The sequence below is a fragment of the Puntigrus tetrazona genome, chromosome 3 (genome assembly GCF_018831695.1).
Source record: "Puntigrus tetrazona isolate hp1 chromosome 3, ASM1883169v1, whole genome shotgun sequence".
Classification (NCBI taxonomy): domain Eukaryota; kingdom Metazoa; phylum Chordata; class Actinopteri; order Cypriniformes; family Cyprinidae; genus Puntigrus; species Puntigrus tetrazona.
The window spans coordinates 20,527,256-20,541,253 of record NC_056701.1 but is presented as its reverse complement, the minus strand read 5'-3'; the positions used below and the strand labels follow the sequence as shown (position 1 = coordinate 20,541,253).

Here is a 13,998-nt window from a genome sequence, read left to right as displayed (position 1 = left end):
TGACGTGTTGTAATAGATTTAAAGCACGTTTTAACACATGAAAAAAATGATCAAAAAGACGCAAATGAGATTAAATTCAATTTAATCAATTAATGTTAAAAAAAAAGTTACAAAACAAGATTAGACTGAAATAACTGCAAATAAACTCAAGCAACAACGGCAGAGGGAATGCACTACAAAGTGTTTTCCTTTAAAAACAAAACCAAAAAAGGTTTCTTACAGTTAAACTGGCACATTAAAACATGCCATGAACCAGGCAACCAATATATGAACCAACATACCCTTGCCATACATATGTAACAATGTTGTTTTGAAAAAACATAAATCAAATGAATTAATATGCGATTCATGCCATGGTAGCCTTAGTGTCTCAGGGAACTTTTTAAAAGACTAAAAGCTGAAATGTTAGCAAGAAGGAAAAAAAAAAAAAAACAGGAGGAAAGACTGAAGGCAGATCACAGACACACTTCAGTTCTGCCCAAGCTCAGTCTGATTCTGCTGGTTATCAGTCACAGTCCAGGTTTGAGAAAAACAAATGCAGCGGCATTTTGAGAATAACTTGGTTTTAGTTAAAATGAGACAACAGTCTAAAAAAAACAACAACAAAAAACGTAATATCCCCTCCGATAAAAACATCTAAAATATAATTTACATGAATTCTAAAACCGCTCGATGAGTTACAATTAAAAGCAAAGAAATGCCATCAACATATGACCATTGTTTCATGTGCTCCCATGTGCTTCTGTCTCCTCCCACAGGACTCATCCAATGGTCAACGGCACAAAGGACTTCAACGTAAGACCTTCCTGGTTTTTTTTGTTAGTTCAGAATGTTCCCAAATCAATGTGTTAAGGACATAAACAAAAATATGAGCATAATAAATTACTGTAAAACTCCCTATTGTGGAGACAGTCCAATCGGTGATTAGTGCCCCAGGATTGGCTGCTGAAGGCACTGGCTCTGTCTGCTTTGGCCAGTGCTGTTCCCATTGCTGAGAGCAATCCAAATCCTTGGGACATCTCAAATTAAAACACTTGACACTGGTACTTTAGTGGACCTCCCTCTCTTTGGAACAACAATTGGTGCATCATCTGAAAAATAAAGAGACGTGGCAGAATATTCGATTTCCAAAGTATCTGTAAAGACCCTGACAAATGAAGTGACTGAGACTTGCTTAGAAAGAATTAGCCAAAAGCAACAAATTGAAAAGATGACCAGTTAGCACTGTTTGCATTTAAAATTTGATGAAGAAAGACTAAAAAGAAAATGTATTAATTTAATTCAAAAGCGCACATTTACTATAATGCAAAATGCTCTATATAGACACTAAAGCTGTTTTAAACCAGTAATATTTCTTTTAAAATTCCTTCTTAAAAGCAATTAATTCAAACAGTCCACTGGAAAATGAACTAAAACTAGAAAACTGTTATACTGAAATAAAATAACATGACAAACTTAAATGTTTTACAAATGTTCTAAAGTACTAAAATCTCAAATAAAAATTAAAGCTGAATAGAATATATATGAATAATATACAATTACATATATGAATATATATATATATTCATTTAAAAATCCTTAGTCGAGGGCAGCCCTACAAACTATTAACACCTAAACTCTTATGTTTAGACGAGACGGATGTCGTTGGTGACCTCACTCACCAGAGGGCACGTAGTTCTCTGCCAGATGCCGGTCCTTCTCAATGAAGAGAGCCGTGGCCAGGAAGAAAGCCCCGCCCCCCACTGCCACAAAGGTGCACAGCAGGAGGGACAGCTGAAGTGAACGAAACTCCCACATGTACGAGTCTGATTTCTTTAGCGAGTCGGACACCTTAATGAGGAAAAACAACACACATCATGCAACCTAAAGTGTTTTTTAAAATACTTTTTTGTGTGCAATTGTGAGATTGACGTACCACTCCTATGAGGTAAGGGCTAATAGCGTCGCCCAGCAAGTGTGAGAGTACAATCTGAAAGGCTTCTGCTGTGGAGCGCCGTGTGGGGATCACAACATACTGAGAGAGGAGAGAGGGGGAGAGAGAAATGAGAACGTGAAGAAAGAGGCCTCATGCTGCCCCAAACATATATGCCGTTTACTGGGACACAAAAGAAGATATTTCTAAAGCTTTGTAAAGATATAAAAAGGCTTTACAACAGTGTTTCTCAACCACTTTGACAAGTAGGCCGCCCACTGTCTAAAAAAAACATTCAAAGACAAAATTAGCCAAGACATTTCCTGTGATGTTTCTATTGTGATTACAACAATGCTGCTTGTTTTCAAACTTACGAACTAAAACTGGAAGTGCTAAAATTACCTTCTTGTAATAATAAGTATTTGTTAAGTCTGTCGTCACGCTCCATCAGATACCACGAGAAAACAACAAAAGGTGGTACATTCACAATGGGATATAATACTACCAAAAAAAACACAGATAGCCAGACCATGAAAATATGAATATAAATAAACAAATATAAAGATTATTTGTTTTTTTGAGATGCTTTGAGCATGGAGACTGTAGTGTACACTAGGTTTTTAGCTTACATTTTTACATTTTTAAATAAACGGTGCTCATAAACGGCTGCAGAGGCAGAATTCAAGGCAGAAAGTGAAGTGAGTTGAGGCTTGGACCCAGAAACATCTTGATTCTTTTATATTTTCATGTTTCAATTTAGTTAAATATATAATATTTTGTCACTCAGTGGACCCATTGGAAGCCCCTCTACCTGAGAAAAACTGCTTTTAAAGACCTTAATAATAGTGTGCCAGTGATATTAACTACTTTATGTTGCTTTTTCATCATGTTTTGAAGAAAATCTGTGGACACTGAGCACTGTCACTGAATAGAAATAACTGTTTAACAATTCTTTAGATAAGTCTACTTTTGTGTTTTAAAGAACATACAAGTTGGCAAAATCACAAAGGGTGACTGAATAATAAAATAAAATGATCTTTTGAGTATTCTTTTGGCTTGGTATTGGAGAAGATAGAAGAAAAGAATTCACCAGAAGGATATCAGCAACAATGGCCCAATTCATAGACAGGAATGTCTCTCCCAGGAAGATAAAGACCTGATGGGAACACAAAATGATAGTCAGCATAAACTAAACTGCCCTACATTCAACACTGCTATCAATATAACACTAAAAACACTACTTGGAAAAAAAAAGTTTTTGTATCAAGGGTCAAACGAGTGACGTACATATGTGGCCACAGTGCTAGCCTGAGCAAACATGATGGACAGATAGAGAAAGGGGGCAGCGAGGAGGAGTCCTGCAGAACAGACTAACGGATCAGCTCGAGGGGTTCTGGTCCTCAGCTTCTTGCTCACTTGCACACCACTCGCTACTCCCAGGATACCCGTCACGACTGTGACGATGCCAAAAATCAGACTGCAGAGAGTGGAGGAGATTAGGAGAATGTTATTAGTGCGTGTTTTTAATATTTAATGTTTAATATTTATAACACAGCATGTGCAAACACACTGTTGTAAAATCATAAAAGTACACAGTTAAAGTCTGCAAAGACGTCAATGGAACACAGAAGTGTGTGCCAAAGTCACGTTGCTCATCTTGAGAGAGTGAGGCGGTGTGTATTAAGGGGGTTAAAACCTGTCAGAGTTGTCACAGGGGGCTTTTAAACACGGCTGCTTCTCTCCCGTGAAGACACCCGCTCTGAATAAAAAGGCAGGGGCCCACAGTGCCAGTGATCCTGTCACAAAGGCCACAGTCGTGAAGCCAAACGTGGACAGAACAAAACTTGGACTGAAACAGAAATGAAGAGGGAGAGAGAAATTTCAGAAAGGAAGCATTCAGTCATTGCAAATAACCACACAACAAATACCCCGGGTAACTATATATTTATACTATTGGTTACAATTGGGAAATAATTGAGGATAATTGTTTTTAAAGAGGTCTGTCTGTTAAAATATGCAATAAAAGTAACATTGTGAAATATTATTTAAATTTTAAAAAATATATTTATTTGAATTTAAAATCTATAGGTCTATTACAACAGCAGACACAGAGAGCGATGGTTATTATTACTCTTGTATCTTATATCTTGTGAGCAGTTAGATATTTTATAATTTCCTTGATCATCTCAGATAGAGGCAGCAGTGACGTTACCAATAATTACCTAATAACAGAGAAAAAAACCCCTCTAGCCAGTCAGGAAGCATTATCAGATATTGGAAAATTCCCTACATAAAATCTAATGCAAAGGCCGTGACATCTTAATGAGGCTTAAAAGTCAACTTGAGCTCTCAGAGACTCACTTCCTGCAGAGTGCTTTTATGTCTGCCAGCCAGCTGGTTCTGTGCAGCGTGTGCTCTGGATGAGCTTCGATCGCACCCCGCTTCGGCTCCTGAACTACAAAAAACAAGAGGATCACAGCCAGCAGCCCCAGACCAGGGGTCACCTATAAAAGATACGAAACATATAAACATATAAACGAAACAAACGGAACAGGCCGAGAGAGAATGAAAGTGAGAATACGTGTGAGAAAATTACAGAGAATTGTTATCAGAGTATTTCATCTCCCAGTGCGATTTTGTAGTGAAAGCAATAAGCAGGCATTGTGTGATCCACCCAGAGACAGATAAACAGTGAGAGGTTTGGTGCTGCAGACGTACCCGAAGAGCCCAGTGCCAATCCTCAGCCACATCATCCACCTTTGAGCCCACGATATAACCCAGACCACTGAGGAAAGAAAGGCCGGCAGATTTGAATGAGAATGTGGATCGGGTCTGGTCCACACTGCAGCTTATGTTCTCCATTTAAACACATATAAAGTGACCAAATACGGTTAGCTCTTTAAAATAATGTTTTAGGGGCACAAACTAAGAAATTAAATTTTATTAATCAGGGGCGCATTAAATTGATTAAAATCAACAGTACAAAGACTTCTATTTTAAGTATATGCTGTTCTTTTGAACTTTTTTATTTATTATAGAATTCAAAGAAAGAAAAAAAAAAAAAAACATGGTTTCTACAAAAATGTTAAGCAGCCAAACTCCAGCTTCACAACTGCAAGAATTATTAAACTAAACTAAAATAAAATATGCAATATTTTACAATATTACTGTTTTTGATCACATGAATTGTTCTTTTAAAAATCTTTTAGTAATATTACCAACCCCAAACTTTTAAACAGTAGCGTAACTCTAATTTGCCTAAAGAAAATAAAATATTGCTGAATTTCAATTAACATTTTTTTTACATTTAAATGAGAAGCTTAAACAAGGATGTGATTCATCCATAAACAGGGTTGTCCGTAGACTTTAGAAATGTCTGGCTAAATAAAAACAATGTAAGTCTGCTTAATTATTCTCATGAAAACGTTAATATTCAGGGGCTAGTCATTTCTCGGAGGCGCTCAACTGTAGCAGCCTGGAAACATATATGCAACTTTGGTTGGTGTGAAGGAAAAAAACTGACAATGTAACTGCATGCGGCAAAGCGTGATAATGTAACCATGCTGTGAATGTGCATAGAGCTGAAGTGTGAATAACCAGCAGTATGGTATAGACAGTGGTATTTCCACCCAGTGTTCTGTTTGAGTGTGAGTGTGTGTGTGTGTGTGTGTGTGTGTGGTGTCCCACCTGCCCACTGGGATTGCAAAGTAGAAAATGGACAGCATGTTGGTCCTTGTCTCCTTGATGAAAAGGTCAGCGATGATGGTGGGAGCTATGGTGGAGTAACTGGCCTCCCCAATACCCACCAGCCCTCGCGTCAACAACAACGCCCAGAAATGCTGAGAGAAGATTTTATTAGCTTTATTAACTCTCTCAAGATCATAATTTAAAAGGCAGAGTATAGAGTATAGAAGACTGAATGCTGTTGCTTGGAAAAATTAAAGAAAGTATTTAAGTAAAATCATATTCAAATACATTTGCATAGTGTGAAAGGTTTACTGTAGGACTTACGTCTTTTCCAATGAAGGAACTGGCTAATGTCACTAGGGACCAGAAAAAAATCCCCACACACATAATCAGCTTCCTGTTATAGCGGTCTCCCAGATATCCAAACAGAGGAGCCAGGAACATGTAACTGCAGATGAAGACTAAAAAGAAATAACGAATCCAAGTGAATAAAAAAAAAAATGTATAAATGGAAATAAGAGTAGTAATGATAACAGATTTCCGATGGCATGAATCTGCTCACCTGTCTGAAGTAGTCCTGATGTTCCATCACTAATGCTGAAGAAATGCTCAATGTCTGGAAGTACACCTGTAAGGCAGGATGTTCACTGTTATCACAGCTTGATTGATTTAAATACCATTGCACATTTTAGGTTTTGCAGAATAATAACAACAATGAAATCTTTCTACAGATATACATCAAACATTTAACCTTTAAACAACAAATCTCTTTGCCTTCCACAAAATCTCTATTACTAATATTAAAAGTCTGTGTATCAGAGGTGTTGTTGGTGTTGAGTAGTAGTATACTTTTATTCAATGCCATTTTTTTTTGACAGTTTTCTGCATATATTAAAATCTGCTCAACCACCCCCAGTGTGCAGCATCCACCTGGATGACGCGACAGCAGCCATAGTTAATAATAATAATATCTTATCAGTGGAGAGGATGAAGCCAATTAGTAGATATGGGGATGCTCAGAGGCCAGTGGGCATACCTGGCCAGGATGTCACTATTACACCACTACTTTTTTCGATGGACATCCTGGGATTTCTACTGACCACAGAGAGTCAGGACCTCGGTTTAACATCTCATACGAAGGACGGGGTTAAGTTTAAATTAAAAAAATGACTAACTAAAATTGAATTGTAAGCAAACTAGAAATTGTAAGCAAACTAGAAATATCACCCCAAAAAAGGCACAAAAATGTAAGCTTAATAATAGCATATAACTAATATTAAAATAACACTGTATAAAACAACAGCACATTAAATAAAAACTAGCTTGCATTTAAAAGCCCTTTGATTAAAAAAAAAGAACAATTCAGGCTAGCATAACCTGGTATCATGAGCGTAACCACGTAATCATGCTGTATATGTTGCTTGTGCATTTGATCTGAATCAACAGGGATCCAGCACTGTACAGCAGCACTGATGCGCTGGTTACCTGCCACAGTGAATCGGTCCATATAGTTCAGCAGGTTGATGTAGCAGAGCACAGCCACAGTAAGTTTAGCCCTCTTATCAGACACTCCGCTAGCAGACTCCTCCTCCTCTCTTCGGGCTGAGGTGATCCCACCCCATTGTCGATAGGCCCCTCCCCCTCATTATCATCTGAGAAAAAGGGTGTGGTGTCTGTTCCTGACATCACTGCAGCAGAAAAAGATTTTGATTAAGTTAAGACGAAAAATACCAATGTAGAGTTTAAAATGACTGAAGTCATAGAAATATCTTTTATCTTTTTACATTTTTGCATATGCTGACGCGTTTATACAAAGTTCCCACATTCCCTGGGAATCAAACCCATGGCCTTGGCATAACTAGAGCTCCTTTTTTGTGTTTAGAGAATGGAATATTGCATGTATACACATAAACATACACATACAAAACTTCTCTAGAACATGGGTGGTTTGGTCTACCACCATAAAAGATCTTTATAGGAAGCAAAACTAAAGACTGGCTCATGGTTTTGGGCCTTAAATGCTCCAAAGCAAAAAATAAGGAACAAAGTCTATCACTGATTACACTCAGAATATTGATTATGTGCTAATTTCATCCTCACATGAAGATGTACACTGGGGTTCAAAAGTATTTTAAAACCAAGCCAAAATGCAACTAATTTGCATTTTTCTTTTGTTTTTGTTTTAGTTTCTGCGTCTAAATTACATTTTAAAACTTAACTTTTGGTCCCCACTGTTTATTTTTGTGTGAGTTAATCCATTTAAAATATATGAACAACTGTTGTTGTTTTTTTTCTAGAATAGATTCTACAGAGAGAGCAGCAATGAATTACATTTATAATTTATATTTGTCAGGAGTTCAGACGCATGGAGAGGGAAGCAGGCACACGCTCGTGATGTGAATTAATCTCACCACAATGTCATGTGAATACAGTAACGGAGAAAAAATCCTGAAATAGAAATTACACCATGGTCCCAGAAAATCCTGCGTGCATTCATAATTTTAATAAATAATACATGAGTGTAAAAGTTTAAGGTTTAATTAAAAATGTCATAAAGAGTTTCTGCATATCAGTAAATAAATTTAAGTGGCCAAACCTAAACAGCTATATGGGATAACATGTCAGAAGTATCCCTATCTACTTTTAGTTATCTATATCCTTTAGGATTGTCTGTTGACTCCAACTAAAGAACCGGTTTTTGCTGACTGGAGATAACATGTGATGCTTGATGTTGACCAATACTAGTCTGTGTACAGACATGCAGCTGGTAAGCAACACAATCCACTGACAGTGGTGCCAACAACACCACAACATACAAACAACACTGTATTTCTCTCTTCTTTTTTTAGATGTGGTTATTATGAAGAAGACATTAAAAGTCCTCACGGTGGTGTAACGTTATTTGTTTAAAATACACCCAGCGTTTCCTCGACATTAAGAGGAGCAAAACAATCATTCACAATTATATAACAACCGATCATTTAACACTGTTTATGGAGACAGAAAAGAGCAATATGAACCGTTTGTTTACTGCTCCATAATCAGTCATCGTACCTATACTGTTGTTTACCTGGAAAACGAAAGGCTTAGTCAGAGGCGTCTTCAAAGTTCTTCTCCTGGGCGCTGTCGGGCTCCCCCTGGGTTGTCAAGACGTTTCGGGGTGATATCTTTACCTCACCTCCCGTGTGGACATTTTTGGATCGCAGTGGAGGGTCTCGAGGCTAACTGTGCAGCGGACTGACTTTCTGTTTTGTTGATCTACAAGCTCAGCAAGACGCCATGTTGGAATGACGCGGAACTTCCGCTCCCAGTCATGTGAGCGCCCCCCCAACCCCCTCCTCAGATTGTGGTCAACACGTGATTTTCACCTTACTGCCCTGTTTTGATAGAGAAACCATTTAAAACCACGAGTGAGGGTATTCTGATTTGTGCACCAAACACTAGCGTGCATTTTTATATACTTAATATACGTAGTTGAATGACTGTGAATGGGTTGTCTCTTTAGCACATTATGTCAATTAAAATGAATAAGACAAAAGAGGCTAACTAAATCACTAGAGAATCTGAAGTTTTTCGCTCTACTTTTTATGCTGATGGCTGCTGCTGCTGCTCTATCTGCATAAACTAATTGTGAAGCGGTGATTAAGTGTTTGAGCTGATCAATAACACGAGTTCACTTGAGTGTGAAGTTAACGTTTACTGCATTCAAGTTAGGTTGCGGCTGGGTCAGAAATCACTCTTGGGCCTCAGAAAGTGACAAAATACCCCACTTATCCTCATTTCCTTATCACATATCAAGTTTGATGCCAACATAGACGTCACAGCATTTCCAACCCAAGAGGCGCATGTTATCCTGTTTGCTGGTCCTTTAGCAATTGCCATTGATTTGTTTTATAGGTAACAGCTATACTTGTTCCAGTTGGTTACGTAAGTTGACATACTTGTGTGTGCTGTTTCATAAAATAAAAACATCATGCCCTCCAAATAAAAATACCGCTAAAAAAAAAGCAGCTCCAGAGAGCAAATAATGCCTTTTAGTAGGCAATATTTAGAATACATGCAACAAAACAATCTATCAAATGTGATTTTATTATAATCCTTTCAATGAAGAAAATTCTTTATATTAAAAAAAAACAATTAAATAAATCTGATGTATATTGTACACAAATGTAAAATTGACATATACATGTCAAATGTGTATCATTCATGAAACCTTAAAAATAATTTGTTTCTGTGGTCTGTTTTAAGGGACAAGACGGTCTAAAAAGAAGTCTGACCTACAAATCTTTTTCTCAATCCCTGCTAACCACAGAAACAATATCCTTTTACGTTACACTGCAATACAGAACATGCTTCTGGAAAAGTACAGAACATCAATAATCGAGGGCGTTTAGGACCAGACTTCAATGACATCCCCGTCCTCCATGTCCAGGTCAGCTGGGGTCTGATTATATGAGACCCTTGACCCATCGAAGAGAAATTTGGGTTTCCATCTAGCACTGGTGCTCAAACCAGAGATGTACTGGGATAGGATGGACCCTAAAGGAGCATTCTTAAAAGAACAGCGATAAAGCACTAAATTAATTTCACAGAAACACAAGAACAATATCCAATATATATATGTAATACACACCTTTTGTAGGGAATACTCCTGCACAGATGCTTTCTCCTTGCCTTGCAGTCGTACAGTAATGACATTGCTTTTGTCGAGCTCTTCTTGTTTATTCTCCGTTACTACACAATCTGGGAAAGACAGCAGAGACGAAAAGTCTGCAGGATTTTGTGTGTCTCATTTCTAAGCATATTTCCACACACCATCATTTAATCAAGTCAAGAACAGGTCTGTCTTTAAAGGTTTATCAGTTAGCATTAAAAACCATTTCCCTGTGGAGAAAATGAATGGAGCATGTGGAAGCGACCGGGGCGCTCTGCGATGAATGCTAATGAATTCAGCTCCAAATCACTAGAGCTTTCTATTACCTATAATGTCAGCTATCCCGAGCCCCAGCTCACTGATGGACGAGTGAATAGGGAGATCAATATCTTTCTTTAGTAACAGAATTTGGCTGGGTTGCACATCGAGTTTGCTGGCCAACTGTTCCACAGCTTTACTCAAAGGAGCTGTCTGCAATCAAAAAGGCACATACATACAAATCTGAAAACATTAATTTTCCAGTTTGACTAAATAAAGCAACTCTATGCAACAAATATGCCACATAACCAAGCAATACATCATAAATACTTATACGTCTCCATTCCACTTACAGAGAGTATTGGGATTTTGTACAACTCCGTTCGACAGCGAACTTTTAGTGAAATTTCCCGCGCTGAGTCTCTGTCCTCAGTATTCTGGGCACGTCGTTTCTTTTGGCTGTCAGAAGAAATGATGATGATGTCATCATCGTCACTCTCGGGAGATGGAGAGTCTCTGTTTTCGGCCGCAGGCTCCCGAGGCTCAGGTGAGAGACACGCCAGAGAGCCAATTGCGTGCAATTTCCTGTTGATTTCTCTGGGATAGAGACGATAGGGAAAACGAGAGAACGTCAGACCCGTTTATCTCGGGCCTCACCTGCAGCTCATTTCATTACTACATACAATATTGTTATTCCTTTCTGTTATGTCATCTTAGAAAAACACGACAGAATTAAAAAGCTGCATTAAAAAGTTCAATATAAAAGAGAGATTGTGAAATGTTAGGCTGATGATGCACAGGATAACTTTTTGAGCAATTCTGAACTTTTTTTTGAACAAGGTTGCTTGGGCACTTTCCCTCTGAGAACGGGTAACCAATTTATATCTGGATACTTTAGATTGGTCGTGGGCTCTGTGTCTGACCTGGATGCCCCGTAATTTTGCTCAAAAGGTATGTATCATCAGCCTTATTTCATTATTGAGGATGTCACTGACTGTAATTTTCGGTTTGCCCGTCTGCTCCGTTTCACTGGTAGACTACAAGGTGAAGGGGGTGGAGAGGGGGAATGGAGGATCTGCCTAAGGAGAGGAGGAAGATGATGGTTTAGATGAAAGAACACAGCTTAGGGCAGGCTAATCAATCATCAGATGATTAATTAGCTGGGCTATGATTCATTTAATATCAAGTAGCCATTTGACGTCACAAAAACATTATAACATTGATCATGGGTGCGTAATAATGCACTTTTTTTTAATCAAGGTAGAAAAAGTCAGTCTGTGCACTTACTGAACTTCAGCCTGTTCTGGCTCCTCCTCCGAGCCACTCAGATCAAGGCTGATTGGCTTTCTCTCTATACGAGGTGGGGAGGGACACCACAGAGGACAACCCTTTTCCTCGTCTGATACAATAAATGAAAACAGTGAGGATGGCGTGAATTAATCCTTAAAATGATAAATGTCTTTAAAAAAAAAGAGTGATGAGAAACCCTTACTCGCAGGAAACAAAAATTACGTGAAGGCCAGAGATACACTGTTCTCATGTAGAGTTTGGGTTTGGAACATTTTTTAAATGTTTTTGAAATGATGTGCTCACTAAGTGTCCCTCTATTACATACATATTACATACACACACAGTAAAAATGTAATTGTTAAAAATAACCTTTATTTATTTGCATCCTTGACGAATAAAAAATGTATTTCTTAAAATGTTAGCATATAAGAAACGTTATACCTGTGAGAGCGGTTTGTTTGAAGGTTATTGGCTTGAGATTTAAGGAGCTGTTAACCTAAAACAAAATAACGTAACATTGGAATCAACATTTACAGGATGTTTGCACCTTATCCACGTGCATTTAGATTTTTATCAAATACGTGGGAAAGGTCATCAAGCCTATTTTTTGAAGTCAAGCAGGCCAGGTCTACTCGCCTTGTTGGAGTAAACAGGCGCTGTGGTGATGGAGGACGCGTCGAGGATGCGTCGGCGCTTGGGGGGTTGTTTTGGAGGGTCTGATGCAGGTACACCCCCGTCACTGTCTGCTACCTGAGATGAGGAAAAAGGCAACGGATTTACAATACTATTTCTTGGATTTAAATTATATTTGTGAAATAAATTTAGGTAATAGTTAGCTGTTTGGCTTGTCAATCACAACTTTTTGCGTTACTGACTTGTCGCTGCAAGCAGGCAGAGATTGCAACAGAAACAAAAACAGCTCGGCTGATACCCATGTTGAAATGACTTCATAGCTCCAAATGAGGAGTAAAATTTATTTAGTCGTTTTAATACGTTTATTAATCAATCGATGTAAACACATGCACAACCGTAACGTAACTTTTATACTAGCGCACCGAAAACTTTGGGGTATAAATTGCACATTTACTTTAACCCATTTAAAGCGCTTCACCTTTTCTGTTGTTGTTGATTAATCGATGACAACTGATTAGCCAGCGTGCTATTTGCACAGCAGGGCAGTTGCTGATAAAAAATATCGACGTTGTTTTCTCACTATAGCTACTTAAGCGTTGTGTCCAAATAAAATATACAGATTTAAAATAGAAAAATAACTCCAAACTTTAAACTGTTTAACTGTTAAAAACGAGATCTCACCATTTCAGCCATGTTTGGTTTCCGCGCGCGCCCTCGCTGAGGCCGTGACGTCACACAACGAAGGCTCGCTCACGCAATAATTTATTCCGTGGGGTTTGTTTCAGCGTCTCAGAAAAACTGTGCGTCTTTATCTTCGAGTAATGTAAAGGCTATGCACGTTTCTTCTTATTTTCTGCTCCTTTGTGTTCCTGGCTTTATATTGTTATATTGATATATATATATATATATATATATATATATATATATATATATATATATATATATATATATATATATATATATATATATATATATATATATACTTTACTTACCTCTTTACTAAATGACATATGTGCAAGTCATTGGTGTTTGGTGACGGTTTTTGGCTCAAGGATAATATATATAATAGGGATTGATTTTTTTAGTAATATCCAAGAGTGCAAATATAAAAAATCGTATATATTTATATGCTTTAATATAATGCTTTATAATGCTTTAAACAACAAATACAGTACAATATAATATGTATAAAACACTGGTCAGTTTAGTGTTGGAGGTTTCATGGCTAAATGTGACCAGCCTGGTGGCCAATCTTCATTGATTACACATTCCACCAGTAAGAGCAGAGTGTGGAGGTTTAATTAGGAGAGTAATAGCACATTTTTCCTTCAAAAATATATTATTATGGATGGCATATCAGAGCTCAGAAGAGGACAAATTGTTGGTGCATGTCTTGCTGGTGCATCTGTGACCCAGACAGCAAGTCTTTGTGAAGTATCAAGAGATCCATGTATCCAGGATAATGTCAGCATACCACCAAGAACGAACCACATCCAACACTGTATCCTAAACACTGTATCCTAACCAACACTGTATCCTAAAGGTGGTGCTGTGTATCAGGATG

The 13,998-nt window shown here is 37.8% G+C and overlaps 1 protein-coding gene across 1 annotated transcript; it reads right to left on the bottom strand.

Moving 5' to 3' along the window:
* Positions 1 to 65: 65 nt before the first annotated feature.
* Positions 66 to 13,203, bottom strand: LOC122341343 (protein spinster homolog 1-like). Its single transcript, XM_043234693.1, is given in 22 exon segments — positions 66 to 1,091; positions 1,662 to 1,830; positions 1,916 to 2,014; positions 3,003 to 3,068; positions 3,200 to 3,389; positions 3,609 to 3,761; positions 4,274 to 4,416; positions 4,631 to 4,697; positions 5,600 to 5,751; positions 5,924 to 6,060; positions 6,162 to 6,227; positions 7,085 to 7,186; positions 7,189 to 7,287; positions 9,995 to 10,151; positions 10,233 to 10,342; positions 10,580 to 10,724; positions 10,865 to 11,108; positions 11,507 to 11,590; positions 11,799 to 11,910; positions 12,243 to 12,297; positions 12,438 to 12,551; positions 13,116 to 13,203. Coding segments are annotated over 22 exon segments (2,547 nt in total). The 5' UTR covers positions 13,128 to 13,203; the 3' UTR covers positions 66 to 1,020.
* Between the last annotated feature and the right edge of the window lie 795 nt (positions 13,204 to 13,998).